General features: G+C 42.8%; 1 protein-coding gene across 2 annotated transcripts; it reads left to right on the top strand.

The window, feature by feature from the left end:
* The first annotated feature begins 264 nt into the window (after positions 1-264).
* Positions 265-17,821, top strand: AMDHD1 (amidohydrolase domain containing 1). Of its 2 annotated transcripts, XM_063445143.1 has the most exons (10): positions 265-355; positions 494-701; positions 5,310-5,416; positions 9,121-9,185; positions 9,652-9,929; positions 10,900-11,125; positions 12,738-12,862; positions 13,034-13,127; positions 13,664-13,824; positions 17,517-17,821. In XM_063445143.1, exons 2-10 carry the CDS (start codon positions 565-567, stop codon positions 17,620-17,622), a joined length of 1,299 nt encoding a protein of 432 aa, XP_063301213.1. In that variant the 5' UTR covers positions 265-355; positions 494-564; the 3' UTR covers positions 17,623-17,821. The 2 variants fall into 2 exon arrangements, with proteins under 2 accessions (XP_063301213.1, XP_063301212.1); XM_063445142.1 differs by lacking the exon at positions 265-355 and having other exon boundaries at positions 417-701.
* Positions 17,822-22,663: the final 4,842 nt, after the last annotated feature.

Raw genomic sequence — 22,663 nt, 5'->3', positions numbered from 1 at the left:
TTAATTTACTTTGTATTTATGACAATTTATGAGACGTTTGGAGAATAATTCTGTATTGGGTAAATTGTCAACGTGAACTGCAAATTTTAGGGCGAAATAGTTGCAGTAGAAAAAAAATTCAGCAACGTTTTTAGCTCTGCCATAAGATTTGAAACTCACTCATTTTAGTAAATGACTCTGCTAGTATGTGCATATTGTGAACGTGTGTTCCTTATAACCCTGAATCACCGTCTCATTATTATTGGCACTCTTCCAAGGCCGAGTTAAAATGCAATAGCTAATCTCACTCAGTCTCTAACAATTCACAGACCGGGTGTCTTAAAATGTTATATTTTAAGACTCACAAACTGTGCAGGTAACGTGATACGCAAAGGTAGGGATGGGGAAATCTAGTGGACAATTGTGAAACCAGGCCACCCTACCCTTGGAACACAGGGGAGGTTACCAACTGCGGGCTGGCTGTTTCTAAATAGCTCTTTTTCTGCTCGAACAGATTCCCCAACTGAGTACGAGGCAAAAAAAAAAAAAAAAAGCCTTGGTTCGAATCTCTCGCTAGTTACTAAAATGTCCTGCAAGTTTAAGCTGCTGTTGGAAAATGCCGAGCAAATGGTTGTTGTATGTCGAAAAGAAGAGGAATTTCTGCTTCAGGAGGGAATGCAGCAATTGGCCGTATTGGAAAACGCCAGTCTGGTGGTCGGAAAGTACGTTTTTTTATATCTTTGTAATACCTGCTCTGTTTAGGTTATCTAATAGCAATACTGCATTAACAGAGTTTAACCTGTTCACTGCCAAAATCTGTCTGGGCTATCGAGCTACCTAGGGATTTGCCTAAGCCTTGTCTTGAAGAGGTTATAGCTAAAATGAGCACTGGAACAGGGGTAACGTAGGGATTTATTTGTATTTTTTTGTTATTAATATCACAATTTAGTACGAATGTAAAAATGCATATTTTAATGTTTTGTGTATGAAAATCCGAACCTTAGAATACACTGCAAAGGACAGATTTGTATGGGTGGGGGTGTTTAGCCTAAAAGCCTAAAACAAGCTTGCAGTTTAACCCCTTAAGGACCAAACTTCTGGAATAAAAGGGAATCATGACATGTCACACATGTCATGTGTCCTTAAGGGGTTAAAAGAAACCGGGTAATATGTAACTGGGCAATATGTATGGACAGGGCCGGACTGGCCCACCGGGATACCGGGAAATTTCCCGGTGGGCCGTCGGCAACTGGGGCCGGGGTGACCTGCGGCCGCAGGGAGAACTTGAAAGGCGGCCGCAGGGGAAGCTTTTCATGAGGCCGGGAGCAGGCTCTTCTGGGGGAGCAGGCTGTTCTGTCTCTGCTCCCCCTCCCTCGCGCGCAGCTTAATGAGACCGGAGCCGGAATATGACGTCATATTCCGGCCCCGGTCTTTCTAGCGCGCGAGGGAGGGGGAGCAGAAACAGAACAGCCTGCTCCCCCAGAAGAGCCTGCTCCCGGCCTCATGAAAAGCTTCCCCTGCGGCCGCCTTTCAAGTTCTTCCTGCAGCCGCCAGCACAGCTACCAGTCTGCCCACCCACAGGCAGTGGCGTACTACTTCAATAAAATGTAAGTAGTCATTTTATGTGATGAGGCTAAATTAATTAAAGGGGGGGTGGATAATGGATTAATTAAAGAATTAAAGGGGAGGGAGGTTTAATTAAGGGGGGGGTGTATTAATTAAGGGGGGTGTATTAATTAAGGGGGGAGTTAGTATTAATTAAGGGGGGTGAATTAATTAAGGAGGGTGTATTAATTAAGGGGGGAGTGAGTATTAATTAAGGGGGTGTATTAATTACGGGGGTGTATTAATTAAGGGGGGAGTGAGTATTAATTAAGGGGGTGTATTAATTAAGGGGGGAGTGAGTATTAATTAAGGGGGTGTATTAATTAAGGGGGGTGTGGATTAATTAAGGGGGGTGTATTAATTAAGGGGGGAGTGAGTATTAAATAAGTGTGGTATATTAAGGGAGAGTGAGGATTAATTAAGGGGTGAGTGAATTAATTAAGGGGGGTGTGGGTTAATTAAGGGGGGTCTATTAATTAAGGGGGGTGTATTAAGGGGGAGTGAGGATTAATTAAGGGGTGAGTGGATTAATTAAGGGGGGTGTATTAATGGGGGTGTGGGTTAATTAAGGGGGGTCTATTAATTAAGTGGGGTGTATTAAGGGGGAGTGAGGATTAATTAAGGGGTGAGTGGATTAATTAAGGGGTGAGTGGATTAATTAAGGGGGATGTATTAATTAAGGGGGTGTGGATTAATTAAGGGGGGTGTATTAAGGGGGAGTGAGAATTAATTAAGGGGGTGTAATAATTAAGGGGTGTGTGGATTAATTAAGGGGGTGTATTAATTAAGGGGGAGTGAGGATTAATTAAGGGGTGTGTGGATTAATTAAGGGGGGTGAGGATTTATTAAGGGGGGGTGTATTAATTAAGGGGTGTGTGGATTAATTAAAGGGGGCTGTGGATTAAAGAATTAAAGGGGGAGGTTTACATAATGGGGTGCAGGGTTTTTTTGATTAAGGGGGTTGCAGTATTCTATTTATTAAGGGAGGATGTGCACTGCAGATTTTTGTTTTTTGTTAAGGGGGTGTGCAGGGTTTTTATAAGGGGGTGTGCAGGTTTTTTGTTATTAAGAGGGGTTGTGCACGTTTTTGAGGGGTTGTGCACTCAGGGAGTGTCTGAAATTTATGTGATCGGGGTGCAGGGTTTTTATATGAAGGGCGAGACAAGGGGCTTTGTAGAAAGGGGCAGGGCAGGAGTTTTCTATAAGGTTCTCACCAGCCCCTTTCTACAAAAGCCCTGGTCTTCCCCCTTCTACAAAACTGGCGCATTTTACAAATTTTACAAGCAGTTTACAAATTTGTGCAATAAATATTATTGAAAACATTGAAAAAATGTTTTCTTACATTTTTATTGTGGGGGGGGGTAGGGGGGGGGGTTGCCACACTCAGGGTCCGCCCCGGGTGCCAAATGCTCTAGGTACGCCCCTGCCCACAGGTACTAAAAAATATGTATGTCAGTGGAAGTGTGTGTGTGTGTCATGCTGTGTGTGTTTGTGTCTGTCTGTCATGGTGTGTGTGTATGTGTCTGTGTCATGCTGTGTGTGTGTGTGTGTGTCTGTATCATTGTGTGTGTGTGTGTGTCTGTCTGCGTCATGCTGTGTGTGTCTGCGTCATGCTGTGTGTGTCTGCGTCATGCTGTGTGTGTCTGCGTCATGCTGTGTGTGTCTGCGTCATGCTGTGTGTGTCTGCGTCATGCTGTGTGTGTGTCTGTGTCATGCTGTGTGTGTGTCTGTGTCATGCTGTGTGTGTCTGTGTCATGCTGTGTGTGTCTGTGTCATGCTGTGTGTGTCTGTATCATGCTGTGTTTATGTCTGTGTCATGCTGTGTATCTGTCTGTGTCATGCTGTGTGTGTGTGTCTGTATCATGCTGTGTGTCTGTCTGTGTCATGCTGTGTCTGTATCATGGTGTGTGTCTGTCATGGTGTGTGTGTATGTCTGTCATGGTGTGTGTGTGTCTGTCTGTGTCATGCTGTTTGTGTGTCTGTGTCATGCGGTGTGTGTGTGTCTGTCTGTGTCATGCGGTGTGTGTGTGTCTGTGTCATGCTGTGTGTCTGTCTGTGTCATGCTGTGTGTGTGTCTGTCTGTGTCATGCTGTGTGTCTGTCTGTGTCATGCTGTGTGTCTGTCTGTCTGTGTTACGCTGTGTGTGTGTCTGTCTGTGTTACGCTGTGTGTGTGTGTCTGTATGTGTCATGCTGTGTGTCTGTCTGTGTCACGGTGTGTCTGTATCATGGTGTGTGTCTGTCATGGTGTGTGTGTGTGTGTCTTTGTCTGTCATGGTGTGTGTGTGTGTGTCAGTCGTGGTGTGTGTGTGTGTGTGTCAGTCGTGGTGTCTGTGTGTGTTTTTAAAAATAGTGTTTTACTCACCTTTCTTTTTTTTTTTCCAACGTCGTGCTGGTCTCTGCCTCTATGACTGAGATCATCAAGCTTGATGATCTCAGCCAATCCGCACTGACACAGGAAGCGCCTCTAGTGACCGTCTGAGTGTCTGTCACTAGAGGTGTCACTAGGAAGCAATGTAAACACTGCCTTTTCTCTGCAAAGTCAGTGTTTACATTCAAAAGCCTGCAGGGACAGGCTATAGACACCAGAACCACTACATTAAGCTGTGTGTGTGTGCGCCTGCTAGTGAGCTTGCTTGCATGTGTGTGTGTGTGTGTGTGTGTGTGTGTGCCTGCTAGTTAGTGAGCTTGTGTTTTTATGTCAATGAGCTTATGTATATTAGTGAAATTGTTTGTCTATGAGGCTGTGTATCAATGAGCTTGTGTGTGTCAGTGAGATTGTCTGTGTCTGCATGTGAGTATGCTACTGTATAATTAAATGTTTTACTCTGAAAGGACCAATATATTATATTAGAAAAAGCAATATATATATATATATATATATATATATATATATATATATATATTGCGACAATATATGGCGCAATGACTTATGGGGCTGGCATAGATTTTTTTTTTCCAGGGCTGCTTTGTATCCCCAGTCCGGCCCTGTGTATGGATTTAAACTCCAACCTCGTATCCCAGAATAACCTATTCTAGTAGTAACGGTGCAAAATGGCCGTGGGTGCAAGAATTGTCAGATCACAGTTTTAATTATTTACAAAGCTAAGGACAGATTGTACCTCCTTTGTTTCCAGTCCATTTATCAGTCTAAACTTCTATTTATTGCTGTAAAAAAAAAAAAAAAGCAGCATATTTATTCCTTTTATTCTATTAGCAGGAATAATACATGGAGATAAGACAGACCTAATATAATAGTTGCCTTATGCCCACAGAGCTTTCCATAATTAAGAGATAGGTGGCCTTTAGCTCATCATACTTTCTTTAATGGTTAAGCAAATATCCTCTTCCTGCATAGAGGGACTGAGCGTTAACCCTGACTGTTTCTATATGTTAATGTTATTGATCATGTCCTTTTAGAACTGGAGGGCATTGTATAGAAACCAAAGAAAAACACAGAACTCCGGGATCACTGTGAGGACAATCTTCCATTAACCAATATCTTATCTCAGCTCGCAGCAGCTTGCAAACATTTCCACATCACACATCTTCAATATAGTTTGACAGCCTGAAAACAAAACATGTAGTGTGTTATATCTATATATTTTTTCTTTTGTTTGTTTTTAAATGTATTTCTTTTTTTTTTTTTTATCTTGTTTTACTAGCCTGTTGTTGATATGTATCTTACACATTAAAAAGTATACATTAATTACGTATTTTGTTTCAGTGATGGATACATAAAGGCAGTAGGACCTACAGAACTTATTCGTAATCAATTTTCTCATGAATCATTTGAAACAAAAATTGACTGTTCTGGCAAATGTGTCTTGCCAGGTGGGTGACATAAAGTCTATATATTTTTTTTTTTATTTTGTACATTCTGTGAGGTTACAATCTTTTCTTTACATCATTCCATACCTATACATTACATCCTGTACATCTTTCATGATTTCATCTTCCAAGAAACGTTCACTAACTGGCAGTGCCACACAATCCTATCGTATTAAACCGGGTATAAATCTGTGCTGTAATTCTTTAGCTACATTCTGGTTTTATACGCTTGTGAAATGTCTCTGAATGTGAACTGCTATGAATCTCCATTAACTACTGTGCTATGTATAACTTGGAGGAAAGACGAGACGGGGGGATATGATAGAAACATTTAAATACATAAATGGAATCAACACAGTAAAGGAGGAGACTATATTTAAAAGAAGAAAAACTACCACAACAACTACCACAACAAGAGGACATTGTCTTAAAGGAAAACTCCAGTGCCAGGAAAACAATCCGTTTTCCTGGCACTGAAGGTTCCCTCTCCCTCCCACCCCCCAATCCCCGGTTACTGAAGGGGTGAAAACCCCTTCAGTCACTTACCTGAGGCAGCGGCGATGTCCCTCATCGCTGTCTCCTCCTCCGCGCCGCTCCTCCTACTGCCTCCGTCGGACGGTTGGCGAGACTAATCCCGCCCACCGCGACCGTCTGCATGCACGGCAATGCCGCGCATGCGCATTAGGTCTCCCCATAGGAAAGAATTGAAAATGATTTTCAATGCTTTCCTATGGGGAATTGAGCGACGTTGGAGGTCCTCACACAGCGTGAGGACGTCCAGCGACGCTCTAGCACAGATAATCTGTGCTATGAGTCAGGAAGTTCCCTCTAGTGGCTGTCTAGTAGACAGCCACTAGAGGTGGAGTTAACCCTGCAAGGTAATTATTGCAGTTTATAAAAAAAAAAAAACTGCAATAATTACACTTGCAGGGTTAAGAGTAGTGGGAGTTGGCACCCGGACCACTCCAATGGGCAGAAGTGGTCTGAGTGCCTGGAGCAGTGGCGTACATACCAGGGTCGCAGGGGTCGCGGCTGCGACCGGGCCCGGCCCACCAGGGGGCCCGGCCGCCCCTGCGACCCTGTATGTACCCACAGGGCCAGCCTCTTCTCCTGAGGGGGGGCCTGAAGCCGGCCACCTCCGGGCCCCCCGAGGCTGGCCCTGCTTACACCCGGCGGGCAGTCAGGCTGGCCGGTGCGCGAGGGAGCACTCTCCCCTGAGTGCTTCCTCTTCAGCTCCCTCGCGCACCGCACTGATACCGGAGCCGGAAGATGACGTCATCTTCCGGCGCCGGCATCCCTACGCGGCGCGCGAGGGAGCTGAAGAGGAAGCACTCAGGGGAGAGTGCTCCCTCGTGCACGAGCCAGCCTGACTGCCCGCCTAGGAGCCCAGCAGCACCACTGGACCCCAGGGAATCCCCTCAGCACTCCAAAAGGTAGGGAGGCTGGGGGGATTAAATTAAAAAAAAAAAAAACATGTGTAAGTGTGTGTGTGTGTGTGTGAGTGAGTGTTAGTGTTAGTGTGTGAGTGTTAGTGTGTGTGCATGTTAGTGTGTGTGTTAGTGTGTTAGTGTGTGTGTGTGTGTGTGTTAGTGTGTGTGTGTGTTAGTGTGTGTGTGTGTTAGTGTGTGTGTGTGTTAGTGTGTGTGAGTGTTAGTGTGTGAGTGTTAGTGTGTGAGTGTTAGTGTGTGAGTGTTAGTGTGTGAGTGTTAGTGTGTGTGTGAGTGTTAGTGTGTGAGTGTTAGTGTGTGAGTGTTAGTGTGTGAGTGTTAGTGTGTGCGTGTGTTAGTGTGTGCGTGTGTTAGTGTGTGAGTGTTAGTGTGTGTGTGTTAGTTTGTGTGTGTGTCAGTGAGTGTGTTACTGTGTGTGTCTGTTACTGAGTGTGTTTGTGTGTGTGTGTTAGTGAGTCTGTTTGATGTCTGTTAGTGAGTGAGTGTGTGTTTGTCAGTGAGAGTGTATGTTTTGTAAGTGAGTGTGTATGTATGTCTGCCGCTGAGTGTGTCTCTGTCAGTAAATGTGTGTGTCTGTTAGCTAGTGTGTATGCATTTGTTCGTGAGAGTGTGTGTGTGTCTTCAGCACTTACCTTTCTCCAGCGCCGGACTCCCATGGCGCTGGGGAACCCTCCGCCTCTCAGCTCTGAATGCGCATGCACGGCAAGAGCCGTGCACGCATTCAAACCGCCCATAGGAAAGCATTACTCAATGCTTTCCTATGGACGTTCAGTGTCTTAAAATGGCGGAAGCGCCTCTAGCGGCTGTCAGTGAGACAGCCACTAGAGGCTGGATTAACCCTCAGTGAAACATAACACTGGCGTACATACCGCGGTCGCAGCCCTGCAACCCCTGCGACCAGGTGACCGCCGCCATGTGTTGCTGCCCCAGCCCGCGCAGCGTAAGCGCGGGGGGGGGGGGGGGCCACGGATCAATTTTCGCACCGGGGCCCCATGGGTCATGTGTACGCCACTGGCCTGGAGTGTCCCTTTAAATTAGAGGGGCAAAGGTTGAAAAATAACAGGAAGTATTCCTTTCTAGTGAGGGTAGTGGATGCATGGAATAGCCTTCCAGCTGATGTGGTAGAGATTAACACAGTAAAGGAGTTTAAGCATGCGTGGGATAGGCATAAGGCTATCCGAACTATAAGATAAGGCCAGAGACTAATGAAAGTATTTAGAAAATTGGGCAGACTAGATGGGCCGAATGGTTCTCATCTGCCATCACATTCTATGTTTCTATAGGTAACCTTTAAGTAGTATCACAAGGGAGATGCCCGCTAACACCCGGAATCAAGTAAAAAGCAGATGCAGTCCATGATCAAATAAAACATGCCATTTATTAATATAATCTAAAAAAAATTTTTTTTTTGAAAACTCAAGGACATAGCAGCAAATAAACACTCAAGTGTATCCCAGGGAGACAGCTTAACGCGTTTCATGTGACATGGCACTTAGTCTTAAGCAGTATCTTTTTATGTAGTAGTGTGCCAAAGCAATATCTCAAAGTCCCTTGGTGTGCCGGTCTTATTTTTTTTTAAATTGAGGGTCACTTCGTGTGCTTGGTGTGTGTATGTGTGGGCTGCTTGTTGTTTTGCATTTGAAAGGCTGCTTGTGGGGTTGTGTGCATGTATGTTGATTGTCAGTGGTGTTGTTTGTGGGGATTGTGTGTTTGTATGACGGGGAGGCGATTTCTGCAGCGCTGTCTGTATCTAGCAGTGTGAGTGGCTTTCCCGGGGACCAGCTGGCCAGGTACAGGTCAAGGGCAGGAGCTGCGATTACTGATTTGGGCTGCTCTTCTCCAGTGATGATTTCCATTCAAGTGCAGGAAGAAAGTGATCTGAGCTATGCTGCAATGCTTAAATTTAGGGTTTTCCCTCACCACCTGCAATCACCACTTGGTTTGCACTAGCAGATATTTGATTAACCTCTGGGTCTTGTGATAGGCCAGAGCCTGTTTGGATCTGGCAGCCAAGGGTGCCGTGCAAAGCCACCTCGTGTGCCATAGGTTGTGGACTCCTGATATAGTTGGATATACCAGATCCTGAGATCTCTTAAATCATGTCCGCTAGGACATTGGTAACATTGACATTCCCTAGATTGTACAACCTGTATCTGTTTGAATAATGCTTGATGATAGCGATCCACCTTCACCTAACTCTGCACGTGTACTGGTAAAGCAGGTCTAATGCTGTTTTTATTTTGGAATTCCAATTTCCAGGGTTTATTGATGCGCACACTCATCCTGTATGGGCTGGTGACCGAGTCAATGAATTTGCAATGAAGGTAAACTTCTATTCTTTGTTTCTATTTCCCACTTCAGTTCAAAGGACAATAAGACTTTTAGAATAAATGCAAACAGAATAATCTATTTGTTTTTGAAACGGAAATCAGGTTCTGTTGGTGCAATGGATTAATAGATTCCTAGTGTCACCTTATAGGAGGAACAGTCCCTGTTTGAGACTTAAATCCTCCTTTCAATTAGATTAGGTGTGTATGTATAACAGAGCAATAAATTCCAAAGCAGTATATTTTCAAATAATGGTAAATACACTCAAAACATTGTGTGTATAAAACATTTTCATGTTACTTTTTTTTATGTAGATAGTCCTAACGGCAGCTGAGATGAGCTATCATAATAATCATTCTCTTATTAGGAAACAAAAAATTAGCATAATTGCGTAATCTGTCTTCAACACTTTAAAAAAAAAAAAATAATAAAAATAAATGTATTGCTGTAATAAATTTTCAGCTTGCAGGAGCCACTTACATGGAAATCCACCAGGCCGGAGGAGGGATCAATTCCACAGTAGAGAGTACCACCGCTGCTTCAGAAGAAGAACTGTACTGCAGCTTTAAACACCGCCTGCAAAGGATGCTCCGCGCAGGCACTACACTTGTGGAGTGCAAAAGTGGGTACGGTCTAAAGCTGGAGACCGAGCTAAAGATGCTAAGAGTCATAGAACGTGCCCAGACGGAAATGGACATCGGCATCTCCTCTACTTACTGCGGAGCTCACTCAGTGCCAAAGTAAGAGACCGGCAAAACCTAGAGTAAGGAGAAAGAATGCTTTGAATAATACTCCATTAAATTAGTGACACAGTTTCACTGATTACATTTCTTTATACGGTAGCAAGACTAACTTCTCTTAAGGGCACGACATGTGTGACATGTCATGATTCCCTTTTATTCCAGAAGTTTGGTCCTTAAGGGGTTAAGGATCAATGACTTTCCTTGAAGGAATGACAATCTGATCCATATGGAACATAAACCTGAATTATTTTGTTTATTTACGATCAGCAACTCTGTATCTCAGCCAGCCATTCACAATTAATAAAAAAAAAGTTGAATTATGGTAATATGTAAAAACCCAGAAGACACATGAAATTAATCTTCATCCTTTTTTTAAATTTTTTTTATTTTTTGCAACCTGGGCTCTGGGCCCTATTTAAACACAATACACTCAGCCAAGTCATAGATATAAAAATTAATTTAAAAAAATGAACTGTATGATGGTCACCATAGCCACGTCATTGAAATGAAGGTACCTTTTTATGAATGGGGATCTACTGATTGTTTTAGAGCATCAGATGACCACTCTAGCCAATCGGCGATGGCCCCTGCCCAGCGGCACTTTGCACTTACTGAAATTCGAATAAAGAAACCAGATGTCACTAGGGAAATGGGGATCCGGCGCAGGAGAGCAACCTTTTGGGGTAAAACCATTCAAGAACAGTTTAACCTCAGATAAGAATGCGCCAGGGATCTCGGAGCATCATAACAACGTCATTTAGATGAAGTTATTAAGTTGTTATGGTGACTATACAGCTCCTTTTAAAATAGGAAAAGGACATGTTCACATGGAATTGGACTCTAGAAGTGGTAGAGCCAGGATTTCTCGTGTGCATTTATGTATCATTAGTTCTATAGTTTATAAATGAACGGATTTTAAAATATCATTTATACCCTGTTACCTACTGCTTTCTTTTTATCTTGGAAGGGGAAAAAGTGCAGTTGAAGCAGCAGATGACATCATAACTAATCATCTACCTGCCCTGAAACAGTTAGCCCTGAATGGGGAAATTCACGTGGATAATATTGATGTTTTCTGTGAAAAGGGAGTATTTGACCTGGAATCCACCAAAAGGATTCTTCAAGCTGGAAAAGCCATAGGATTACATCTAAACTTCCATGGAGATGAACTTAGTCCCATGAAATCTGCAGAGGTTGGTCCACGTGTTACAAATGTGAAATTTAAGGCCAGAGTAGCTGAACGAAAAGCATTGCTGACTTAAAGAATTTTTCCAGTTTGGCTACTTTGGCCTTGTATATGAAATTCACTTTGAATTCCCAGTTTAGTGAATTACCCTGTTGTGTCTAAAGGTTTTTTTTTTTTTTTTATAAATTCTTTATTTTTCGAATGACAGAAGTGACAGGTATACATATATTGCACGAAAGGTATTACGTGGGCTTATGCAAAAGCCAAAGTGCGAACAGATCATATACAAAAGCATTGTGATACAGAGAGGCATATGCAGGTAGAGTAGTTATCTGGTAATACAACGTTATGTTTTCATGAGCGATTTAGTTCTGACAGGTTTTTAAAACATTTTTAAACAAACCAAAACAAATACAAACAAGTTTGAACGTACGTTCATGTTTCCTCGTTGCGGTACGAGGAGCAGTAACTAACTTTTGGAAGGTGTAGGGGGATGAAACACAGCTCAAGGATGGAGTGTGTTTTGGGGGTCCCCTACTTTGGGATTTCCGGTGGGGTTGTAGGGGGGGGTGATGGGTGGGTGAGTAGGCGTCCCTGACCTGTGGGTTGTGCGATTTCTCGGTATTGACTCAAGTTGTAATTGTAGTTTTAAGATTAGCCCTGTTGTGTGATTTCACTTAAGACCGGGGTTTGAGTATAGGTTGAACAAACTGACTGCTTAATATATTTCTCAGGTCCGGATTGACCTTCGCCTGTGGTGAATATATCACTTTGTGTGTCTCTTGTTTGATCCACATAAGTCGACCAAGTTACAGTTCTGGTGCTTACCATTTACTGGTCCCTCAATGCATTTTGTGCCTAAGGGGTGAAAGGGTTTATTTATTTTTTATTTTCTTTATTTTATTTTTCTAAGAACACTTGAAACACAACTGGGTAATCCCTAAATCTTGGACTGTTCGGGGGTACTTGAGGACTGGGTTGGGAACCCCTGCTTTATATGATTGTGTGCTGTACCCACACATGATCCTTTTTGAGCTACTCCCTTGCAGTAACTTGTCCCCTAACCAAATGTCAGGAGTGGAGATCCTGTGCACCCTCACTAACAGTTTACTGAATAAACACACAACCCTTGACACCTTAGCTAGGGGCTATCCCAGCTCTAACGAAGAGATACGGTAATGTACCCTCGAACGCAAACGGCCCTAATAAAAACTGTATTCTTTTGAGCAGCATAGTATTGTTGTGGCAGGATTATGAATGCACTGCCATTTTGGGGCATAGAAACATAGAATGTGATGGCAGATGAGAACCATTCGGCCCATCTAGTCTGCCCAATTTTCTAAATACTTTCATTAGTCCCTGGCCTTATCTTATAGCTAGGATAGATAGCCTTATGCCTATTCCACGCATGCTTAAACTCCCTCACTGTGTTAACCTCTACCACTTCAGCTGGAAGGCTATTCCATGCATCCACTACCCTCTAACTATGACTTCTTAAACATGCCAAACTCCACAATTTTAAAATAGTGATGTAGAATTGCATCAGGACGGAATTTGAATTTTTTTTTTTTTTTTTTTACATGTTTTATCAATGTTTCTTTTTGCTTTCTGATTTCCAGTTGGGTGCAGAATTAGGAGCGCATGCTGTGAGCCACCTGGAAGAAATAAGTGATGAGGGAATCGTAGCTCTGGCTAAGACAAAGGTTTCTGCCGTGTTGCTCCCTACGACAGCCTACATCCTGAGGTATCGATTATTAGAATATTCTATTGCTGGGTATCTATTTTATAGATGTTTAAAATATGTATTTCTAAATTTTGGGCTAAAATAGAGGTCGTCTTATACATGGGGGCGTCTTATACACAGAAAATTGTGTGCGTTTCAGTATCATATTTATGTTTATGTTTTTCTTTCAAGGCTGAAACAACCAAGAGCAAGGGACATGCTTAATGCCGGGGTAATAGTCTCTCTAGGGAGTGACTTCAATCCCAATGCTTACTGTTTATCTATGGTAAGTACTCTATAAAACAAAAATAGTTACCTGCGCGCTATCCCAAATCCCTATGCACATGTTTTCAGCTAAAAGGCTACCTCTTTAACCCCTTAAGGACACATGACATGTGTGACATGTCATAATTCCCTTTTATTCCAGAAGTTTGGTCCTTAAGGGTTTAAAGAGACCGATGCATAGCTGTGTAATGCAAATACAAACATACAAAACTTAGCCCTGCGCTCAAACTCACACTATTCCTGGGCGGCAGCTATGACTACAGCGTACATCAGTCCTAAAACATACAATAAAACGAAAAATAAGTCCATGTCAAAAAGCATGTTTTAATGTTTTGTAATAAAGAGAAGTGTTACACCCTGTGCATATGGGGACATTTTCCAACTTTGTATTTATGTATCTTGTTTACATTGCTTTTTATAATGAATCTATAAAATATGTCCATTCATTTTGTACATATGATATATGGCAAGCATCAAACATTTACATTTTTACCACCAAATTGTCTTTTTGGGAACAAACATGCCTTCATTTTTCAGCCCATGGTCATGCACTTGGCTTGTGTGAACATGCGGATGTCTTTAAACGAAGCCCTTGCTGCTGCTACAATCAATGCAGCCTATGCTCTAGGACGTTCTCATACCCATGGATCTCTGGAGGTCGGAAAACAAGGAGATGTTGTTATAATCAATTCCTCAAGGTTTGTATTAATAGGTAACACTTACTGTTAAATCTCCACTTTTTTGCCAAAAGCAGTATAAAAGTTATTTGTGGTAGAAGTTTAGACTATGAATCATTTATTACAGATTGTGCCAGGTGTGACTGACTGCCGTCACTGAGTACCGTGCCCACTGCTTATTTTTGTGTTTTCCCCTTTATTTATTTGTATGCATTTCTTGTATTTTGTCTGTTCCCTGTTCGGGAGAGCTCATACGAATGAAATCCACCCTGAGTTCCCATTTTGAATGCTCATTAGAACGTTCTGAAACCGCAAGGGAAATCCTTAACGAATGCTCCCCTGGGTGGCCGCCGATTCATATAGCCGAAAGCCAACCTAGGGGAAGCATTCATATCTTGAACTGGCATGCCCGCACCCGCACTGTTTCGTGCAGGTCTCCGTATCGGCTGGATGTCTGTGCCAACCAATAGGAGAAGGAGCGTCCATTCAAACTGGATATCGCTCCCTTTCTCCTGATTGGGTGGTGAAATCCCTCTCCTCTCTGAACACTGATTGGCACGATTTGGCATGTGCCTTTTCTCCGGATTAGCTGTTCCTTGGTTGCTTGAAGTTTGAATTCACCGGACTAAACCAAGTGTGGCAAATCTAGCCACTTATAGATCTAAACTGTATCTTTAAACCAAACTGTATATTCTCTGTATCTTGCAATGTATGTGGCATTAGTGTGTTACAGCACACTGCTAATGTTAAGCCTGGTTATCCACGAACAGTGAATCACCGCACTGTTCATGGAATAAGCAAAGTACCGAATGGGAGACCAGCCATAGCAGGTTGTGTGTCTCCAATTAGGTACTTTGCAATATTGTATCTATGTTAATTGCGGTTTGTTGTGGGTGGCCGCCATTCGTGTACGGAACACAAGGTGGCGGCCATCTTTGTTCATGGAAAGCCAGCGGGGTTTTGTCGTCGAGTGCCTGGAACTAAAATCGGCTACTCGGCAACACAAGCCCCGCTGGATTTCCGAGCCGTTCGGGGGTTTACAGTTTTCGGGACTTTCATTCCCTCCATTCAGGCAATCGGTTAAACAAAGTGGTCCTGATAAGGGAAACTGAACGGCGTTCGGTTATTTGTGCTGGGATCTGAGCGCAAGTTCACTTAACTGTGCGCCCAGGTCCCAGCTATGTAATAAATTGTTAACTAACTGTCTAGCACAAATATTATGTTGGTTATGGATTTTAATGTGAAAACTGTGTTCCTCTGTACCAAGGGATAATCCCATTAGCAATGCATTCTGGGATAATTATCTCCTTGGTACAGCAATGTATGATGGGTATTATGTGTGTAAAACCCAGTCCCCCATGTAGTCCCCTACTGGACAAACCCTGTATTGTGACTTGGGAAACCCCGTACATTTGTAACCACATAAATACTGTGCCAGTAATTAAAAACCTTTGTTGACCTCCAAGCTATGTGTCGTCTAGTTCTTGGGAGGAAGGGATTGTAACTACGCTACCTGCAGTTTGCCTGTTTTGTACCTGCTTCATCCTGTCTACCAGCGGAGATACCGTGGATAATACTACTACTCCGCTACACCAAGCAACACTGTGAAACTAATTACACGGATGTACAGAGCCTCTAGCCCCAGACTTTATACGATGATCTCTCGGGCTCTGTACATCCGATATATAGCCTCGCTATTTGCAGGGATCCTAGTTGGGACCCGGGGTTATCCAGGGAGATGTGTGACCCCTTTTCTTTCTGGGGCGTAGAGCCCCCTACGTTTACCCCATGTATGTAATGTGTCCTACTGTCTGTAAATGTTGTGCTATTGGCATCTCCCAGAGCGGGAGATGGTTATCTGTAAACAATCCCCCCCCCCCCCCCTCCAGCCTTGGATTGTGTGGAACTGAATGGAGACACCCTGCGTTGGTCTGTGTTAAGTGTTAATCCTGTGCCAGCATGTTGCAGCTGGTGGAAAATGCAGCGGGGAAAGTCCTTGTAAGGACTGGAGCTCCCAGGACTGAGTGCTGCCCAGTGCCTGGGAGAAAGCAGAGCTAGTTTCCCTATTCGTTCCCCTGTTACAGGTAGGAAGCAGTCCCTTTAACGGAGATAACCGGCCGGGTTACAGGGAGTTCCGTTACACCAGGAAATTGACTTTTTCTTATTGTCCGTTATCAAAATGATCTGTTTAAAAATGAAGTATGAAGGGAAAAGCAATTTAGCTATTTCTGGCCAGGTTAATGATGTAAAAGGTTCTGGGTTTCTGACATTATTTTTTTAATTTTAATATGAAAACTATTATGAAAATTGCCTTTCTCACGTCTAAGGGTGGTATTTTGTGTGTGTTTTCTACCAGAGGCCTTGGAGTCTTGGGGTTCTGCGCAGAATGTTGGCTATTCTGCACTCTTCTTGACAGAGATCTCAGATGTCCCACCTGGAATCTGCTGAAGAAACTCTCCCAACTTTGGGGTTACATCCTTTCTAGCTCCTCTAGTCCTTGGTATTTGTCCACCTTCTCACTTTTCTTTTTGATATTACTGGCTATTGCCACATTCACCACCACTTCAGTCTTTCGTTCCTTGTCTACCACCACAATGTCGGGTTAGTTGGGCAGTACTTGCTTTTCTGGATCTGTAAGTCCCACAGGATCTTAGCCCTGTCATTCTCAACTATCATTTGTGATCTCCTACCTGTACTTGGGCAGGACCAGCCGATATTCTGCGCATATGTTTCGGTACACAATCCCAGCAATTTAGTTGTGCCTCTCGGCGTATGTGGTCACTGCTAACATCTTGCACATGACTATTATGTGGTGCATTGTCTCTGAGGCCTCTTTGCACAGTCTGCATCTTAGGTCCTGTCCGTCTTGTTTCATTCCTGCTTTTTCCAATGACTGGTACATATTTATAATATGAGCCACATCCACTATCTGCCGGTGGTAGACCTCTTAAAGGGATTTGTCTTGCCAAGAAACCTCCTCCATTTTCTTTATCCTCTCTCTGTTGCTGTCTCAGACATTTTCTTACCCGTTCATCTTTGTGAGCCATTTTTGTGATGTATTTGTGCATGCTTTGTGTTTCATCCAGGACTGTGGCCCTGGTACTCATAAGGCTAGGATTTCTTTCCTTCTACTGATGTATAATCTCTGGGTGCTAGATTTCAGATGGAATCCTCCATTCATTGTGAGTAGTTTTTGGGTCTTGATATCCATAGTGTCCACTGTTCAGCTCCTCTCTCGGCCAAGTTATTTCAACTAGGTACCTGATGACTGGTAGGGTGTATGTGTTGAATATGTGGATCATGGTGTTCTTTATATTGAGCTGGGACTTCAGGACCTGTCTAAAACTGAGGAGGTACTTGAATGTTGCTTCTTTCTTATGGTTCCCATGTGTTTGTGGTCCCCAGGTACCTGAAGTGTATGGACATGTAAAACGGCTACAACACCTTCCGTTCTAATAGTCTTCCATCTTCCTTGCTGTCATATGCCCACACTCATCTAGTCTGAAAAAGATTCCAATGCCCTTGCTTTTCATCCTAGTTGGGTAGATCATCAAGTCGATATCCTGCTTACTTGGCAGATCACTTGAAGTTCCATGTAGAAGAGTGGTTGATGGTAGCTACTTTCTTGAACCTGTATTTTTTTTTTTCTATTTTCATTTAAAAATTTCATTTGTGGTTTTAATTGCATTGTTTTTTTTTTCTTCTTTTCACAGATGGGAACATCTAATATACCAATTTGGTGGCCATCAGGAACTAATTGAATATGTCATCATCAAAGGAAAAATTGTTCACAAAAAATATAGCATTCTTGGTCTCTAAGAGGCCTGTTTAGAATGCAAGAATTAGTTTTGAAGCATCACAATGTTTCCCATCAATGTCTAATCCATGATGGTGTACAATAGAAATCCTTATTAGACGGCCTGTTAAACTGTCCTCTGATATGCTGGATTCAATACTGTAGCCATCAACAAATTAAAAGCTGTACTGACCATTGGAAATAAATAACATTTCTCAGGTTTCAGATGTAATAATGTGTGTTAATTGTCAGAACAATGATTAATTTCCCAAGTAGAAAATAATGTATTTATATTTAAAAAAAAAAAAAAATGTAAATAGCGAACTGTTCATTAAAAAAGAAACTATAGCTCAGAAGTTCGCTAAAAGGCCTAAAGGTAGGGAAACAGTCTGCAACACACAGCTGAAAAATCGATAAAGTGAATTGCTCACATGTGGCACTAAGGGAGTTGGAAAAGCTGAACAACACAAAACAGATGTGATAAACCTGCTGGGCTACGACAGCTGCACCGAAATACAGGATTTTGGATACAGCAGAAGAGATGAGAACATTTGTTAAAATGAGTTGCTGAGTTTAAATGAAGATCGTGAGGCACATTCAATATACATCCTTCAACTATTTGTGTGTAACATTTAACTTGAGCTGTTTTCTCTTTTCCATTTTACCCTAACGTTTACAATTCATATTTAATTCACAAAATTTGGGAATTTCGTGGATAATACTGAATGTGAAAGTAAAATGCACTAATAGACTAATAAAATGGACTGCCATTAGAATTTCAGCATTTGGTCTTGCTATAAGTGTCATAGTTAGGGTTGCCATATGTGGTGTGTTTTTCCAAACAAATACTTTTTTTTTTTTTTTTTTCCCAAACAGACAATTGTATGGCATTTGAAAAAACTGCACATTTTCAAACAAATACTTTAAAACATTGACTGTTGGCACATGAAGAATGCTGCCCTGCAGTATGTAGAATTTGTATAGTGCAGGATTCCGGACAGTGGCGTACACATGACCCATGGGGCCCCGGTGCGAAAATTGATCCGTGGGCCCCCCCCAACCCCCCGCGCTTACTCTGGCGGGCCGGGGCCGCAACACATTGCGGTGGGCACCTGGTCGCAGGGGTTGCAGGGCTGCGAATCCTGCGACCGCGGTATGTACGCCAGTGCATGCAGATGCACACACACTTAAAGGACCACTACAGACACCCAGATCACATCAACTCAATGAAGTGGTCTGGGTGTCAGGTCCCTCTAGTTTTAACCCTGCAGTTGAAAACATAGCAGTTTCAGAGAAACTGCTATGTTTCACTGAGGGTTAATCCAGCCTCTATTGGCTGTCTCACTGACAGCCGCTAGAGGCGCTTCCGCGATTCTAAGACACTGAACGCATTCGGAGCTGAGAGGCGGAGGGATCCCCTGCGCCAAGGGAGTCCGGCGCTGGAGAAAGGTAAGTGCTGAAGACACACACTCACGAACAGACGCATACACACTAGCTAACAGACACACACATTTACTGACAGTGACAGACATACATACACACACTCACTTACAAAACATACACTCACTGACAAACACACACTCACTAACAGACATCAAACAGACTCACTAACACACACACAGTAACACACTCACACAAACACACTCAGTAACATACACACACAGTAACACACTCACTGACACTCACTAGCAGTCACACACTCAACAGACACACTCACTCACTGACACTAGCAGACACACACACTCACACTAGCACTCACACTAACACACACACAAGCACACTCAGTAACAGACACACACAGTAACACACTCACTAGCAGTCACAAACACTCTAACACACACTCACACCAACACTTACACACACACTCACACTAACACTTACACTTACACACACTCACACTCACACTAACACACACGTTTTTTTTTTTTTTATTTAATCCCCCCAGCCTCCTTACCTTTTGGAGTGCTGAGGGGTTCCCTGGGGTCCAGTGATGCTGCTGGGCTCCTGGGGGGGGGCGGTCACCCGGCGGGCAGTCAGACTGGCGGGCGCGCGAGGGAGCATTCTCCCCTGAGTGCTTCCTCTTCAGCTCCCTCGCGCGCCGCGTACTGATACCGGCGCCGGAAGATGACGTCATCTTCCGGCTCCGGTATCAGTGCGGTGCGCGAGGGAGCTGAAAAGGAAGCACTTAGGGGAGAATGCTCCCTCGCGCGCCCGCAGGGCCAGCCTCGGGGGGCCCGGAGGTAGCCGGCTCTAGGGCCCCCCAGGAGAAGAGGCTGGCCAAGTGGCTACATACCGGGTCGCAGGGGCGGCCGGGCCCCCTGGTGGGCCGGGCCTGGTCGCAGCCGCGACCCTGGTATGTACGCCACTGATTCCGGATGTATTTATCACCTGATTCACTACTTGTAGTGCTGAGCATGTGAGGTCATCCATTGCCTACCCTGTTTCTAAGTGGCCTGTTTAGGGCATCACAGTGACCCAAATAGTATCACTTTCATGCTTCCCAAGGCACACCCTCCCCTTTCCATATTGCACACCTCCCAAAATTGTAATTGCGGTTATAACAATATAATACATGCGGGGGAGTCTTAAAGGGACACACCACTGCCCAAATACAAATAAAACTTTTTTGTATAATCACTTTTTTAGTAGATATTCTCGAATTGAAATTCTACATGCAATTTAATTTTTTTTTTTTTTTTTTTGGGGGGGGGGGGGGGGGGGGATAAAGTTCTCTTGTCTGCAGCCTTTGCAAGCCAGGATCTGTTAATTCATGCCTAAAGTACAATGTGAGAGAAAAATAAGAAAAAATGACTACCCAAAAGTTTGACAAAGACTGGTGGTAGAATTAGTGCATGAAAAGTGTTAAAATACCACCTGGGTTGTCTACTTTTTGAAAAATATATGGTTTGATGGGGCTAAAATATATTGACCGGCTTCAAAAATGTCCCAAATAGGACATGGGCGCAGGTTGACTACATGTCAACATTCCAAGTTGGAAAACGTATATGTGCAACTGACAAAGGTGGCCTTTTAGCCCACAAACAACCCGACAAACTTATGCATGGGTGGTATCACTGTACTAAGGAGATGTTGCTGGAGTGGACACATATGTGTGTTTTTTTGGCAGCAACACATTACAGGATCTGTGAATTTATACCTGAATTGTAATGTATGTGAAAAAAATAAATTACCTATGAGAAGATTGGTGGTAAAATGGCTGCAATATTCTTAGATGAATACCCTGGGTTGTCTAATTTAAAAAAAAAAAAAAAAAATGTACATGTGAGGTGTGATTCGGAGATTTATGACAGATAACAGTGTTACAATGTCACTATTGATACATTTTAAAAATATATATTTTGAAACCGCAATATCCTACTTGTACTTATAGCTCTATAACTTGCAAAAAAGCAAGTAAACACTGGGTGTTTTTAAACTCAGGACAACATTTTTAATCTCTTTAGCAGTTTTTTTAATTAGCTTTTGTAGATGAGTAAAAGATTTTTCAGTTTTAAAAAAATTTCACATTTTTTTCCAAGTATAATATATATCACATGATACAAATAATGGTATGTAAAGAAAGCCCCTCTTTTCCTGAACAAAACAATATATATTTTATAGAGGAGCAGTAAATGAGAGAGAGGAAAATTACAACTAAACTCAAACACCACAAAAGTGTTAAAACAGTCCTGGGTCCTTAACGCACAACATGGCCAAAACAGTCCGGTTCTGAAGGGGTTAAGTCCTCAAACATAACCAATAAGGATACTCCATTGCAATGACAATAAGATTTAGGAAATTGAAATAAATCTGACATTAAATTCAGGAACGTTTGAATGACACGTTAAGCCGTACGTTACATTCACAACACAATAGATGCTTTTAGGAGGATCCAGGTCTTGGGAAACGCATTCACTTCCACGGCACCCTTTGGATATTTTTTTTTTCTTTTCTTTTTAGAACATAACACCTTTTCATGGAAACCCAAGTTTGATTTACTCCTGTCAGCATCCTTAGGACATCTGTTATTTAGGAAATAGCACATTTTCTATTAGGGAAACCTAGGTATTATTCACTTTTACAGCACCAGTAAGACATCTGTTTAGTAACGTAACACATCCATTGTTTTCAACTTATTTCATGTTTTTGGGTTCAGTGATATATGGTGACAATTCCTTTAACAATACTCTCTCCTTCAATTTGTTACATCCATTTGGTTATATCTGTTTCATCCTGGTGACGGCAAGCTGTACATTTCTATGCAAGTTCCTAATGTAACCCTGTGTTTTAGCACTGCTGTTACCGTACTGAACTCCAATTATATATTAAGCAAATTCTCTCCATTGTCTCTCCAACGTTCATTGTCAGCATAAAGATTAAACCAACAGACAAGTGTCGGCACCTTGAAAGCATTATTCTCTACAAATAAAATACAGACTCTGACAGTTATAGATATTGAAAGTCCCCAAGCAGAGGCATAACCATATTAAAGGAACACTATGGTCACCTAAACAACTTTAGCTTAATGAAGCAGTTTTGGTGTATAGATCATGTCCCTGCAACCTCACTGCTCAATTCACTGTCATTTAGGAGTTAAATCACTTTGTTTCTGTTTATGCAGCCCTTGTCACACCTTCCCTGACTTAAACAGGCTGAATGAAAAAAACTGGTTTCACTTTTAATCAGATGTAATTTGAACTTTAATCACATACAGGAGGCTCTTGCACGGTCTAGCAAGCTATTAACAGGGCCGGACTGGGGGTACAAAGCAACCCTGGAATTTTTTTTTATGCCAGCCCCAAAAGTCACTGCGCCATATATTGTCGCGTGTAATATGTAAGGCTATGTCTTGCCATGACAGATCTTTCCCGGTATCCCGGTGGTCCAGTCCGGCCCTGGCTATTAACATAGCAGGGGATAAGAACATTTCAACTAAACAGAAAAAAGGAAGGATAAACTTTAGGAAGGCTGTGCAAGTCACATGCAGGGAGGTGTGACTAAGGTTCATAAACAAAGGGATTTAACTCCTAAATGGCAGAGAATTGAGCAGTGAGACTGCAGGGA

The sequence above is a fragment of the Pelobates fuscus genome, chromosome 3 (genome assembly GCF_036172605.1).
Source record: "Pelobates fuscus isolate aPelFus1 chromosome 3, aPelFus1.pri, whole genome shotgun sequence".
Taxonomy (NCBI): Eukaryota; Metazoa; Chordata; class Amphibia; order Anura; family Pelobatidae; genus Pelobates; species Pelobates fuscus.
The sequence above is the reverse complement of the archived record's forward strand: the minus strand, read 5'-3'. Positions and strand labels throughout refer to the sequence as shown.